Below are 15584 nucleotides of genomic sequence, written 5' to 3'. Positions count from 1 at the left end.
AGGCTTGATAGGTGAAATCCAGCAAATTAAAAGTCTTTTAAGAGATGTCAAGTGGTTGAAGTACAGTATATTCTGACCCACTAGCATCTTTGCCCTGTGCTGCCTGGATATTGAATTTGCACAAAACACTTCTAAGGAGCTAACTGCATTTGGACAAGAATGTGCAAGCTGTGCCTACAGATGATCTCACAGGACTTGGCTGTGCTGAGTTACAGGTAGCTGAGCAGAGTTGGGAGGTAGGCTGCTGCTTTCCCAGCCGTGAGCTAGAACAGATGAGATGCATAGCCCATGCAGTAGAGGAAGAGATCAAGTGAATCTCTGCTGAATGCCAGCATTGCTTAGCCTTTGGCTGCCTCTGCCTGTGCTGCTGGGTGGAGTTCATCTTTAAAGGACAGCATAGTGGAGCTCTTTATAGTGTATTCGCAGTGGGCTAGCATTTGAATTGTTCAGTTTGTCTTACCTTGTTCTTGTTTCCTAGGTGTGATTTGCATCCCCGTCATGTTCTGGTTTCCCTATCCTACCATATGTAGCAAGTTCTGGATGTGTTAATGTTTTTCTTCCTTGGAGCTGTATTTAGAAGCACTCTGAGCACGTGGCTGACCTGCCTGGAGCTGAACGTGCTGTACCTGCTGTTGTCATTCCTCAACATGGCATGGCCTAGTGAAGCAAGGAGCTTGCCCTAGATGGGAAAAACAAAGCCGTTTTTATCTTAAAATGCATATAAGGGCCCAAAGAACAGTACTTATATGTGTTAATTGATCACAGCAAGGGGATAGAAATCTAGGAGCATTTTCAGAAGTTCTGTTAGCTTGGCTGTCCCTGAGGTGAGAAGGACACTTTGCCAATAGGCAGGCATCCATCTTTTCCAGCCACTGCTGCTAGAGACAGCTTTCTTCTTGGCAGTTTGACAGCCAGCCCCTAAGACTGGCAAGGTTAGAGGCTGAGCTGTTGCCTATCAGTAGTTATAAGCTAGAAGTGTGGTGTAGAAATGACTGTATGGAGGACTTGCGTGGCAGCTGCGCGTGAAAAACATCTCTGAGCTAATCCGCCACACTGCTAGAGCGGATTAATGACATGAGAAGCAGCTTTCCCTGCTTTCAGTCCCATTGACAGTTCCGCTAGCTATCACAGTTACTGAATGGGTGCATCTGAGGCTCACTCGGGACAAATGTTAGGAGATACAATGTAAGGGCCAGTATTTCCAGGCAGTCTCTTGTCCTGGATGCCTGGCTCAGTGTGCTTGGGGCCTCATTTCTGGAGGAAATGAGCACTTAGGCAGTGACTCAAGCAGGGCACCCAGAATAAGAAGACACTTTTGAAAACATTGGCAGAGGCATTTTGTTTTATCTCTGCACTTCATTGGTCTTATCCCCAAAGTCTTTCATGTTACGTTCTGCAGTGAAAGGTAGTTGTTTCAGATCAATCATTTTCAGTGGGATTTAATCCAGTTCTAAATCAACTAATCCACTTTGGTAAAGTTTGAAGAGCAGTAAAAATTCATTTGATAAGACAGATCTGGGCTTATTTTTTCAACGTGGCTGCTGATGCTGAGCCCTTAATTTTGTATGCCCAGCATGAGGTGTCTTCGGGGTGGTTCCAGAAATCCTGGACATAAATTCTGATCTTATCTGTAGGCTGCAAATTTTCAGCACCTTTGGAAAATCCCTGGGATTTAGTAAGATTAAGGCTTTTTGGGGTTGTTTAGTTTTTTACTTTCAGTATTTACTTAATATATGTTGGGTTTTTTTTCCTCTTACATGTAGAGCCTTTTTGCAGTGTGGTGCTCTGGTGATAGCTTCTGATAAGCAGGCTTTTCCATGTTTTCCTGTTTATGCTTGTGAATTCTGGTTACTTTCCTTTGATTACATAAAGAATAAACCCGCATTCTTGTGTTTGGACAGGGCTAGCAAACACCATGGTCTGAAGCAGCTCATGAAGAGTTAAAGCTGCTTTCAATTAGCTACTGTGTGCTTGCCACTTAAAGAAACCCCCACAACTGAGCATGCTTCACAACCCTGCATATCCCTGAATCATTCTGGCAAGTAAAAACACTGCCATGATCTTTTATTCAGACATGGTGCTTATTCTTCACTGGACTCTGAAATGAGCAAGCGCTTGAAGATAGCACATTTTGCCAGAGAGTTCTGAGGGTTTATCAACTCATGTCTGCACAGGATTTTGAACATGCAGAAGGCTACTGTGTGTGAATGCTGAATGGTATTAAATATACTGCAGTGATCCCAAATAGGTTTCCATATAGGGACCTAACCTTTCCCATGAGGGAGCAAGAGCTTTGCAGGTTTTGTACAAATCTCTGCTCTTTTGTTTTAAGGATCTTCCGGTGCTGGCGAATAGATACATAATGTACTTTACCTCAGTTCACGGCATGAACCCTGCTGCTTGTGAGCAGCGCTCAGGCAGTGTAATCTTTCTCCCTTCGTTCGAGGTTTTACCTTTGAGTGATGAGGGAGGTTCTGTGGGAATGATTCAAGATTAACGTGAAATTGAAATATGACAAATAGTAGAATATTTTCACACACACTGTGACAGCCTAGAGGGTTCTGTTCTCGTTAAACTGTGGTGTATGGTTTGGCTAGAAATAAATCATTAAAATTGTAGTCCCTTGTGGTTTGGGAAAGAATCATCACACTTCAGCTACACCCACTCCTATCTCGTGCTCTGATCTTGTCATCGGTTACAACGCCTTTCCTCCCTGACACACGCTTATCTCACTTTATTGGGGGGATATGCTGCCAGGATTCTAACAATATAAATTATAGATAGTGCTAAGCCTGTGAAAGAATCTGTCCTTACAGCACTATCTGAGCATCACGCCCCATGTAAGTGCCAGTCGCAGTATTTCCAAGATGAGATGCCCACAAACTCTCCATCTCTCTTCTTCTACCGTCCTCATTTCTGCTTCCTTTGCTGTGATGGGGAAGCTTGTTAATCCTCCCGTCATCAATTGGTAGTTGCTTCTGTTTTGTCTCTGGTTTTCATTGTCTTGTCCCCAAGACTTCTATCATTTAGCAGTTCCCTAAATAAAACACTTCCTTGCTGCAGAAAAGAGAGGGGAGATCATTTGCTCCAGGGATGAGGGGGATGTTAGTGGCAGGGATGTTAGTTCCATGAGCTTCTGGAAGGTGTGTGCTCTCTCACTGCTACCAGAACAACAAAAGGGAGGCTTTCTGCCGTGGGGAAGGGCTGGGAATGGCAAGGGGTAGTTGTCTTGTTGTGTTCCCTGTTCACCAGTGTACCTTCTAGCTCTGTCCCCTCAACTGGACATCAGCACTGGGGAGACACCCTCTGAGACTGCTTCGGTGTCCCCAGTGCCCCTGTGCGGAGCAGAGCAGTGAACTAGAATGGCATTTCAGCAGGGAGCTATTTGTGGAACACTGGTGCTGGCTGATAATCAGATCTGCCTGTGGAGCAGTGCCACTGCCTTAGGTCATGGTGCAATTTTCAGTACCGTTAAGTTTCTCCATCTACACATTCTTGCTGGGTGTGGTCAGTTTGCCAAGCAGGCTCAGTCCGGCCTCATGAGAGCAGTGTTTCTGAGCTCCTGCCTGAGCTTTGCTGGGCATCACGGAGCTCTGTAACGTCACGTATGATGCCTGGCATCTGAGCTGGGCAGGGCAGCCACAGTGAAGTAGTGTTCTGCACCCCATTCAGCACTCCAGCAGAAGGTCTGCTGGCATTTCCATTTCCTTTCCGTTTTTCAGATACTATAACTCAGCTTACAAATACTGTAGCAGATGAAAACTCATTGTGTGAGCTCTAATTTGTTTTTATTCCTACCTCTGTAGATCCGTGGAGCCACTCTTAGAGCTGAGGATCCAGACCACTAGGCACTGTACGCCCAGGAGAATATAGGTACTCACCCACAGACCGTATGTGTGTGAAATGCAATCTCTTCATTTTCTTTAGGTTACAGTCAGACTGTAGAAATGCCGCATACAAGATTGCCTTATTTTAGCACTTTTCCTTGCAACTGTTGGTTTAGATATGATCTGGTTTTAGGGCCATGAGGTTACATGTCATGTTGTGGGATTCACGGTTAAGAATTTTTAAGATGCTTGAGCCATTATACAGAAGCTTCAGTCAAAAAAAAACAGAAGCATTTGATGGGAATGTGTTTTTTTTGTGTGTGTGTAGATATATCCACATATGTTTGGCAGATTAATGCAGATTGTGTGGTTCAGTGGGTGAATAACTGGTTTCAAAAATACTTTGTAATCTGTTTCCCTCAGGAGTCTGAAACTGCCGTACGAGACTAGAAAGCTTTTGGTAGACCCTACAGATTTTCAGAACGGTTGGAACACTTTGCAGGCTGATCTTTACTAAGAAGTTACTACAGTTGCAAAGTGTCAGAACCTAAGCGTATTGGGCATTTTGGATTGGCCCATCTCTCACCATTCTTGCATAAGTGTTAGAGACCTTAACATCTATATTTTTACACTGAATTTTACCTTTTCAAGAACATGGTCCTGCTGTCCCTAGACAAAACTTTGTCCTTAGGTAAAATCAATACAAATTTTGCATTAATGTGATGATGAGTTAGACTGATGTCGGGATCCATTCTGCTACAGTTTTACATGTCACTGCCTTCTCTTAGGAACAGTGAAAATAAAATCCTGCTAGGAAAGAGGCACCGTTCAGCATGCTGATACGTATGTACGACTGTGTGCTTCGCAGTACTGCAAAGAGCTATTTCCTGAATGTTCTGGCTATCAGTTTATAACATGCTACCTGTGATTTTTATCTTTCATGTTTTATTAGATATAACTGCCACTTATTAGTCATAATATTTATGTCCTTTAAAAAACCCTAGCAGTATAACTGCAGCATTTATTTTAAATGATGTTAGCATTTTAAATTACCATGCCCAAAATCCAGCGATGTTTGAGTTAAGGCTAAAAACTTTTGGCCGACACAATGGGCTGGTTTTACTCTGTTGCAACAGTGCCAGGGGACAGTGGGAGAGTAGTGTCAGGAGCGGGACCAGCCTTGGTCCCCTGCCTGGCACGCGTGCCAGCGTGCTGGCTTTCTTCTTTGGGGGGAGGACGGGTGTGAACTAAGTGGATGTAGGTGTCGTGGCCAGCAGCTCTGATGCTGACCTGTGCGATGGAGAGCAGAGCTTTTGCTTGGAGGGGCAGTGGTGTTTCCATGCTGGCTGTGGGCCGAGTAGGAAAAGCTCAATCTGTGATTTTTAGTACGAGATGGGTAACGCGAGCACTAGCATCTCTGCCGGCAGCAGGGCGGCTGTGCCGTTTGCACAACGCCTTGGCTTTGAGACGGTTTTAGGTAAGGCCGGTGCGCTGTCGATTTAGCAAAGAGCAGCTCGGCTGTTACGAATTAAAAGAGGCGGTAAGCGGGGCCGTAGCTGGCTCTGCTCGGCAAGGTGTGGGGGTGGTGCGGGGCCCGTGCCCCTCCCCGGCCGCAGGCACGGCTACGTACGCCCCGCAGGACAAAGCCGGCGGCGGGGGCGCGGCGGCAGGGCCGCACAGGCGAGCAGCCCCCGTAGGCGGGCAGGGCGGCACGGCCCGGCTCCGCAGTGCCGCGCGCCCACCGCCCACCTCCACCTTTGCAGCAGTAAAATGCAGCACTCGCAGCGCGCATGCGCCCCCCGGCCGGCGCCCCGCCGTAGCTATTTATAGCAAGTGACGTCATCTAGAAATAGACCGCGGGGGAGCAGCGCCCCCTCCCCTCCCCTGCAGTCCCCGCAGCTCCGCCCCCTCGTTGCCTTCCCAGCGCGCAGGCGCAGGCGGCGGCAGCAGCGCGAGGCTCCGAGCCGGGCGCAGAGGCGCGAGCTCCACACGCCGCCGAGGGGACGCAGCGAGCGCGCGGCTGCCCGCTTTGCCGCCGTCTGGGAGCCCGAGGCGCCAACCGTCGCCTGGCAAGCGCGGGCGCGCGGCGCCTGAGGCGAGCCCGGCGGCCGCTGAGGGAGCGAGCGAGCGGGCGGGCGGGCGTGAGGCGGCGGCTCCGTCGGCTTCCCTACTCGCACCGCCCGCGCGTTTCCAGGCGCACATCCCCGCCCCCCCGCCTTGCTCGCTGTCTCTGAGGGGCGTAGAGTGCCCAGCCCGGCGGCCACCACGGAAGCGGCAATGGGGGACCGAGAGCAGCTGCTGCAGCGAGCCCGCCTGGCCGAGCAGGCGGAGCGATACGACGACATGGCCTCGGCCATGAAGTCGGTGAGTGGGGCTGGTAGCGTGGCGGCTGTGGGTCGTACCCAGGGAGGAGTGTGTAGGGTGGGTAGTGGCGGGGGAAGGAGGGAAAGGAAGTCTGGGCTGGCCCGAGGCGGAGTTGGGTCCCGGGGAGGATGCGAGCCGCCGGGTCCCGCCCGTGGCGGTGAAGAAAGGAGGGCGGGAGCAAGCGCCAGGCCGTCCCGCCGGACACCTCGCCACCGTGTGGGGCGGTGCCCGCAGCTGCCTGCCTCGGGGGGAGGCGAGACGAAACGTAGCCGGTCCACGCTGGACCCGGAGCCCCCTTTTTCCCGTTAAAATTCATTTTTTCCCTCATGTCCCTTCATTCCCTCGCAGCCCTCCCGCTCCCTCGGCGCTCACAGCCCCGGGGGTGTGGCTGTCCCCGTGCCCTCCTCGCCGCGCTCCCCCACCCCGCCAATCCGGCGCGCGGCGCAGCGGTTTGAATGCTGCCCGCCTCGCCCGGGGGCGGCGGGAACGCAGCGGGGCCGTTCTCCGAGTCCTGCTCACAACGGGGACCTTTCTCGCGTACCGCCCCGCCCCCCCCCCCCCCCCCCCCCCCCGGTGGGGACGACGGGTTTGACCTTGGGGTTCGCCTCCCCTTCTAGGGGCGGCTAGGGGTGTCTGGAGAAACGGCGCATGGCGAGAGGAGCCTCTACTTTTTCTAGACGTTTCTTTTGCCTCGCGATAAAAGGCACGAATTAGGGGCCTCACCCATAAGCATCAGCGCTCTGACTCGAGGGTAGTAGTTGCATCCGTGTATAAAAGCTACCCAGTGCACAGAGAGCATTTCCCAAGCTTTAACATTGCTTTTTTGACTCTTCTTTGTAGGGTAGCACATTCTCAGTCTGTTCTGTACACAGTTGAATACTGAAATGTATTTAAACAATAAGTTACAGTTGCAACTCTGCTTATTTCAGAACCAAGCAATGAAAATTACTTGTATTGTCCTCTCTGTACTGATATATAATAAAATTGCAGAATGATCAAACTTGTTATGTCTAGTCCTTTTTTTAAAAACAAAGCATTTATATAATCTGGGGTTTGAGTGGTGTTATTATTGCTAGTAAGCGCTTAGCAGTGTCTTTGCTGTATCTGATTACTGTTGGTTTGTTCTTGCTGATCTGTCCTTCCTGAACACCAAAGGCCCCATGAGGAATCTCTTCCTGTGAGAAGTGCTGCTGTTTAAAGACACGAGATGATTCTGTAGTTTGAAAGAGCAGCTTCAAATGGAATAAGAATCAGTCTGTTTAGTCTCCTTCAGGGACTGTGATGTACGTTGCCTCCCTTAAATGAGGGCAATGAAAAGATACTTGTATTTTGCTGCTCTTACTCGCTTTTGCTATTGTGTCATTGTGAATACTGCCACCAGTCCAGTTCTGAGGCAGCAATACCTATCAGTATACGAAGCACTAGACATGAAAATAAACTGTATTTTAATGATATTGCTAAAATTATTGATACATATAGTAGTCACGTCTCTGTTTATCCCTCAGATCTCTCAATTGCTCATTCTAAAAGATGAAATGGAGAAACCACTGAAATCCACTGCTGCTCTAGAAGACTTCTTGTAGCGGTAGTTAGTAGATAGCTTTTTGTTTTTCCAAATAGCGCTGAGCTACAGTGTATGTGTGGCGCTCTGAACATACATAAAAGAAACAATACAGTCGTTATGCTTCAGGAAATAGGTAAAGTACATCAAACTAGTGTGTATGTCCAGCTGTCTCTTTAAACTGTCCTAAATACTATGCAATTTTCACTCATCTTGAGTTATAGTATTGTCATCTGTATTAATGAGCTTCTGTAGTGGGGAGAACACTTCATAAGTGACCTGAGGCTTGAGCATTTGTGGAAATTACACAATAAATACTTCAAAAATACAAAAAGTAAAGCTGAATTTAAAATGTAATAGTTTCCTTATTTTAAGCTGTTTGATAATGTAGCATCTATTGGTTACATGGCTTTCGCAGGTGCTCACTCTTAACACGGTGGTTTCCAGAATGCTCTTAAGTGTTTGAAGTTGATTTTGTAGGTCTGAGCAGAAGCTCCTATGAAATGTTACGTGGGCCATCTGTTCTCACACAGCTAATACTTCCTTCATTTTCAGAGATTGTCAATAACAGCTATTAAGAGAATTTTATCCGTATAAAATATTAAAATTATCTTGCCACTCAGAGGTGTTAGACTTCCTTCAACAGGAAATCAGTGTTCTCACTCAGATATTTATTCTCGATACAGGTTATCTTGATTTGAAAAGTTGATTTAAATTTTTCTTTAAAAAACCCCTCTGAATATAACACATCTGATGGTTTTTGAAGATGCTATATGAAAGTAGTGTGCTTTCAGTGTAAATTGAAATCTCAGTGATTTAAGTTCTCTGTATTTATCACTGCATATTTACGGTACACAACATAGCCAACAAACTGATAGTTACTCCTAAAGACAAAGACTATCTTAGTGAAAGCATGTTTATATGATTTTTGAGACTGCTGCTGAAGTAAGAAAAAATGGGAAGACTGCAGTTTCAGCTGTCAGTATAAAGCTAGAGAAATGCTTATTTTTCAGTCCTATCAATCCTTTCTTTTAAAGGAAAGCCAGATGAAGTAGAAGTGGTAGCTTAAATAAGGAAAGTACTGCTCAATAATACAGTTTTTTTGTTGCTGTTAAGCTTCTTTTTCTTGAAAGGATTCTAGTATTTTGGCTTACAATGCGTAGACGGGAGAGGAACATCAAACCTCCACTTAGTTTGCTATTATAAGTGAGTTCAGTTTACTTTTTTCCAGCCAAATTTATTTTAATAGAAAATACAATCATATGTAAATGTGTCTCTGAATGGCATTCTTCCAAGGGGTGTGGCATTCTCATTGCATTAAATGCTGCTCCAGGATTCCGACTATTTGAAATATAACTCTACATGGTAGGTAAGAAAATTACTTCTCAAAACACTGGGAGAGGATATGCTCTTACTGTAAGTGTTAAAGATTCTCTCTTTGTGGAACAAGTACTGTAGCATCGTGAGAATACAGCATTGAGTACCTTTGTTGTACATCATTCCAGTAATGGTTAAACATTTTAGCTGTATAAACCCCTGGTATTTCAGACAGTATTAATCCTATTATGTAGCGCTCAGGACCTATATTGATTAACGAAGTCTTGGAATGATATAAAGTTTTTAAAGCAAAAGAGCTTGAGGTTCTAGTTTAATTTGTAGGCTTGATCTGTCTATATAAATGGACGTTGGGATGTTCCATATTTTTAGTATAGGATCACTTTGAGTTCTTCACATCAGTGTCTGGGTTTGGGTTAATGGGGTGTGTAGGTTAATGTGTGTGTAGGAGGGGGGAATGAGATGCCTTTACTGTAAACAGTATCTTCCCCTGCTGTGAGATTACTTCCTTAACTGTGGTTGTATACAGTAAATCTAACTGTAGAACTTTGAATGCTTCATATAAAATACTGAAGCCACATCATGCAAGAAACTGATCTGGTATTTAAACCAGTCTGGCTTCTATTTTTTAAAAAATTCTAGACTGTATAACTTTGTATCAGGAGAGTTTTAGTAGTTAAATCTGACTGTACTGGCTCAGGTAAAGTCATTTTTTGGAGCAACTTGCTGGGAACTGCTGTAGCTGTGACTTAGATGGTCTGTCTAACAAAGCAGTAACCCAGTCACATACGTTCAATTGACCTGGGTCAGTTCTGCTAGGTAATCTGTGTCATGGATCTGCTCTCAGTTGTGGCATCTTTGCTTTCGTGTGCCTTCCATGTGAAAGGTAACTTGGCTGGTATGGCCTTTGTGGGATCACAGACATGGAAGTAATTTCTGAGCTGATAGAGTACTGCCATGCTCATGCGCATGTGCAATTAACAATTCCAGGGTTGTAGTCAGTATCTTACATATACTCCCATTTTTTTCCCAGTAAGGTATACCTGAAAGTATTTTAGAAATAAATGATTTGGGACCGTATTCTTTTACAAAAAGCAGACTGTCAGTCTGAGTGAAGACTGCTAGCAGATCATAGTTCAGTTGCATCATTTGGCTCAGGATTTAAAATGGCTCCAAACTTAAGTGTGTGTGTGGGGGGTGTCTTTGTGTAAGGAAAGTATAAAGTAACACCTAAGTAAGTAAATACTACTTTGAAGTCATTCATACTACAGGTGGCGTATAAGAAAGTGTGTCTATGTCTAAAACATAAATTATCGCAGTCCCAAGATCTTTTCTATTAAGGAAGGGCTATTATTAGAATGGAAGGTAGTAAGAAATAAATTTCTTTCAGCATTTCAAGTTTTCTTTTTTTCTGCATCACCCCTGCACGTGAAGGGGAATAAGTCTGGTGTTACCTACTTTGTTAGTCTATTGGAAATAGCTAAAACAGTAACAGCTACATAAAGGTCACGTGCTTTCCTTTGAGTCTGGATTCCTGTAATATTGCTGTTACACCAGGGAGGTAGATGTGATTTTTAAATAATCTACATAGCTAGATAGATCTTTTAGCTAGGAGGAGGAATAATTTGCTGTGGACTTGAGTTAATGGTAGTTGCTGGTTCTCTTAAGATACATCAGTAACTTCTGATACATCATGAAGCTAGTAGGTATCTCTTCAGCATGTTGAATTAGCTTTTCCTGTTAGTTTTTCCTTTTTACTATAAGGAACGGTTTCAGGGTGTGTTTCAGTCAGTCTTGGGGAATTAAATTGTACAGCAGTCTAGTGATGATCTGGAATAGTCTCTTAATTAAGTCTCTTATCTCTTAGATAATTTCTTAAACAAAACACTGAAAGTAACATTTTTTCCACATATTAACAACTGTTCTGCAGTTAGTCCTGAGAGATGGCTTTCTCTTGGGCTTTTTTTGTTGTGCTTTACATGAATGTACCTTGAGTATTCCTTGCTGTTTCTCAGTCTTGCTTTGTCAGGATTCTGTTAGTCTGGGGCTTATTGAGATTTTTGGCAAACTTGGTACAAGCTGATGTAACAGCTAAACATTAAACTAGCTAGTCTAAATATACAGTATGAAGATGCTTCGAAAAGTTACACTGTGTTTTAAAGATTGCACTGTAGGCCAACTTATAATACAGAATGTGGGAGTAAAGACCAGTCAAGGTTACCAAAGTTCATGCTAGCTAGACTTTACAAGATCCTCCCTCTGTTAATGTGATCTTCAGAAATTTCTGCAAATATCTGTTTATCAGTACTTGCATTGAATTGTGGCTGTGATTAGGGAAGGCTGGAAGGCTTTTCGGGTGTGGGTTGTCTGCAGTTACAGTGTCTCCTGTGCAAGTGGGCTTTGTAAGTCAGCTTCTTCAGGGTAGGTTTTACGGTACATTTTCTGCAGTTAAAAATGAGTAACACCAGAATAATAGACTAGAAAAAAACTTGGAACACTCTTTGAAGGCTAGCGATAGTCCTGTAAGATTGTATTTTCTTTCTTGTGGAAAATGGTGAAATTTGAAAACTGATTAATTTATCTCCCCTTAAGTAAATACACCAGCTATACAGCATAGTAAAAACCTAGGGTTTAGTACTCAAAATTTTTTTATGCTTCCCAAGACATTTATGTGCTGCAAAATGCCATTTTGGTGCTTTGAATACACAGAAGACATTTGTCTAAAAGTTCATATTAGAAAGTTTAAGAAGCCACCTTAAGGAGGTAGAAGTAATTATAACAAGGTTTAGGATAACTGCATTACCTTTTTTTAGTTATTGAATACTTAAATACCAAAATTTAGTAGGATGTTTAGTTTGAAGCTGAGAGTAAATAACAGGTGATAAATGGAGGATGAGGTGACAAATGGAGGTGATGATGTATCAGGTGAAGAATTAAGATGGCTGTGGTTGTGCTCCTGTAGCTTTTAATTTCTTTTGTATGGAGTCTGAGCTGCAAAGCCAGGAAGTGGTATTTCTGTTACTACTGCCCCAATAACTCTCATCCTCAGTTATTTTTGTATCTTGCGTATTTTTCCATACTCAGTTGGGTTTTTTTTGTGGGTAGTGTAGCTCAGTAGTATATCAACAGATCGGGATTATTTATTTTTTTTAATACTGTAAAGATCATGAAGATGGGAGAAAAAAAAAAGGATTTATTTGTATGGTTAAGTGATACTTGCAAGTTTAGCAATACATTATTTACTCCTTTTGATCAATCACTGTGTTTGCAATGAACTTTCAAGCAAAGTCCTCCAGCAGTGCAGAAATGACCAAAGGATAATCTTCTTTGGTGGATTTCTTTATATTTGTAAAAGTGAGTGCTGTCCTAATAGACTGTAGGAAATAAAAAGCTCTTAGCTGAGCCTTTACATTTTGAGGGTGTTAATATCTTTATTAGAGAAGACGATATAGATGGGTCATAGTAGAGATTGTTGAGGGAGAGATTGTTGGGAGGATGTTGATTGGAAGCTGTGAAGACGTTTTGAAGATGTCATTGGAGTAGATTCCTGTGCATTTCACCCCCTGTAGATTGTCTCTAATTGTATTAGGGCAGGTAGAATAGTGTATCTTTTGGGAGTTCAGGTTCCTGAGCTATGGGGGAAAGGCATTTTGGAGATAAAACTAATTGACTTAAAATATTTTAAGAACAAAACCTAATTTGAAATTAAGCTCTCTCTAACTGTAACAGTTACAATTGATATAAATTATTTTTTAGACTTGGAAAGATGCATATTCATTGGGTGGTTCACTGGTTACACCAGCAGTCTCAGAATAGTATAAATATTTGTGACTTGATTATTTATATTATGTAAGTAATTGGTTGTGAAAGAAGTAATTAATGATTTTAGCAGTGTCTGAGCAAACACAAGTTTACTTTCACACCAAAGCACCTATTCTTAGGATTCTAGTGTTCTTTTAATGCAGTGTGCTTAAAGTAGCAGAGTTACACTTTTTCATCCTGATTCCTGTGAGTTTAATTTCATGTTTGTAAATCTGCAAAAGCAGAACAACTTCAAGTGGCTATGTCTGATAGGTTTTATTCTCCTAAATTAACGCAGCAAGTGATATAGGCCTAAATACAATATTAGAAGTATTACCCTTCCCTGTCACAGCTTTTTGTAGTAGAAATTTGGAATTGATCATGGCTTTTTTTCTTGATTTTTCTGTTCTGTTTCTATGCAGTTTCTTTCATGTCCTGTCCCTGAAGGTTGTCTGCAGACACCAGTCAGCAGAAATCGGGATAACTTTTCTATTACATTGTAAAATTGCTCACTAGGTGACTGAAAGATAACTATGAAACACTAACTTCATTTGTACTATGCAGAGCTTAATCATAATGACTGCAGCGCTTCCATCTGCTGTCGAATGAAAGCAAGCAGCAGAGGAAAGAAATGCAAGGACTGCACCAGTTTCCAGTGTCTATGCTGTGTTCCAGATTCATAAAACTGATATTCTAGGTACATTAAATTAATCATATAAGTGTGTAGTCTGCGTAATTATAGCAGACTTCCTAAAGAACTTGAGCCTTCCTTCTGAGAATGCTTCTCCATTACACAAGCCTGACTCACTTTTATTCAGTGAATGTGCTTTGCAATGGTTTCTAAATACCTATTCCATTGCAATTAAACTGGGGTGCTCACTCTTAAGTCTTAACTGCAGAAATGGTTTTAAAGTTTGTGTTACAAACTAACTCCTGTCTAGAAGGCATTTGGGGATCTAGAATTGAGTCTTGCACTTCATGATGGAAGTACTGAAGTTTGCACGCTCTTCCTTAAGACAAACCCTTTAAATTTTATCTTCGTCTGTATTTTCAGGTAACTGAGCTAAATGAGCCTCTCTCAAATGAGGATCGAAACCTGCTGTCTGTAGCCTACAAGAATGTAGTCGGGGCTAGACGATCTTCCTGGCGCGTCATCAGCAGCATAGAGCAGAAGACTATGGCAGATGGGAATGAGAAGAAGCTGGAGAAGGTTAAAGCCTATAGGGAGAAGATAGAAAAGGAGCTTGAGACAGTCTGCAATGATGTTTTGGCTCTCCTAGATAAATACTTGATCAAGAACTGCAATGACTTCCAGTATGAGAGCAAGGTCTTTTATCTGAAAATGAAAGGGGATTACTACCGCTATTTGGCAGAAGTTGCTGCTGGAGAGAAGAAGAACAGTGTTGTGGAAGCCTCAGAAGCTGCCTATAAAGAGGCTTTTGAGATCAGCAAAGAGCACATGCAGCCCACTCACCCAATTAGGCTTGGGCTGGCACTCAATTTCTCGGTGTTCTACTATGAAATCCAGAATGCTCCTGAGCAGGCCTGCCTTTTAGCCAAACAAGCCTTTGATGATGCCATAGCAGAGCTGGACACACTAAATGAGGATTCCTACAAGGACTCCACTCTCATCATGCAGTTACTTCGAGATAACCTCACTCTGTGGACGAGTGATCAGCAAGATGAAGAAGCAGGAGAGGGGAATAATTAGAAGGCTTTCCTCTGATCCCTCTTTCATCCACTTCGCCATCCCCATCATCACCAATATTTCCTTGCCACAGTCACACTAAATATCTAGTGCTAAGCATATCTGTATTGTACAGCTGTTCAGATCTGCTGTCCACTTCAACAAGAAGCAGTTTCAGATGAGTCTTCATGGGCATTGATGGATTAATTGGTTTATTGGCTCTATTTATCTTAGTTGCACTTGAGCAGTGCAGAAAGATGCATAGTAAAGGAGGCATTTTAGTTTGCCTGTTGATCAGAAAATACGGGAAAGAATAATGAAAGCGTTGAAGATAATGAGATTCCAATTTAATTTTTTTCCCATTTGAAATGAGCTGACCGTTCTGTTAAGCAGTACATTTTGTGCATGCAGAATAAATTAGCCACCCCAAATTTTTTTCAATGAAAACAGTTAAGCTGATGTTAAATGAAAACCCAGTTCATCAGTTTACAAAAAACTGTTTGAAATGTGAGATTTCAGTAGCAATTTGGGTTTTTTGCCTCTGACGTGCAGTTTCTTTTAATGCAGTGCATCTACCGAAGAGTTTTGATACTTGTAACCTTTTGCAGTTGTTTTGAAGAATCATGAATTTATTTTTTGTAAACTCTTTGGCTGTTTAGTTGTCTGTGTATTCTGACAACACTATGTCAATATTAGCCCATATTAAGATGGATAACTGAGATGCCAGACTTCTAAATTAAATGTTTTGGAATTAAATGAATAAAATAAAATGCTGCTTCGGGGATGTTATGTCTCTATAAGCTGTCCTGTCTTTTGTTCAGAGCACAGATTGAGTTACCTAACATCACTGATGGGTTAAAACATACTTAATCAGAAGTGTAATGAGAAGTTGCCTCACATGCTGAACAAACAAAATAAAAACCAGTATGCTGAAAAGAAGGAAAAATCAAACAATCAAACTGCCCAAAACACCCACAGTCACCTAGAGTGTGATACTGCTCACCTGTGT

At 43.2% G+C, this 15584-nt stretch overlaps 1 protein-coding gene across 1 annotated transcript; it reads left to right on the top strand.

The window, feature by feature from the left end:
* Positions 1-5743: 5743 nt before the first annotated feature.
* Positions 5744-15369, top strand: YWHAH (tyrosine 3-monooxygenase/tryptophan 5-monooxygenase activation protein eta). The gene is made up of 2 exons (XM_005445256.3): positions 5744-6191; positions 13943-15369. The coding sequence occupies exons 1-2, from the start codon at positions 6105-6107 to the stop codon at positions 14597-14599; spliced, it is 744 nt and encodes a 247-aa protein (XP_005445313.1). The 5' UTR covers positions 5744-6104; the 3' UTR covers positions 14600-15369.
* The last annotated feature ends 215 nt before the right edge of the window (positions 15370-15584 follow it).

This window comes from Falco cherrug, chromosome 1, assembly GCF_023634085.1.
Source record: "Falco cherrug isolate bFalChe1 chromosome 1, bFalChe1.pri, whole genome shotgun sequence".
NCBI lineage: Eukaryota > Metazoa > Chordata > Aves > Falconiformes > Falconidae > Falco > Falco cherrug.
Note: the sequence above shows the minus strand (reverse complement) of the source record. Positions and strands in the feature narration are given on the sequence as shown.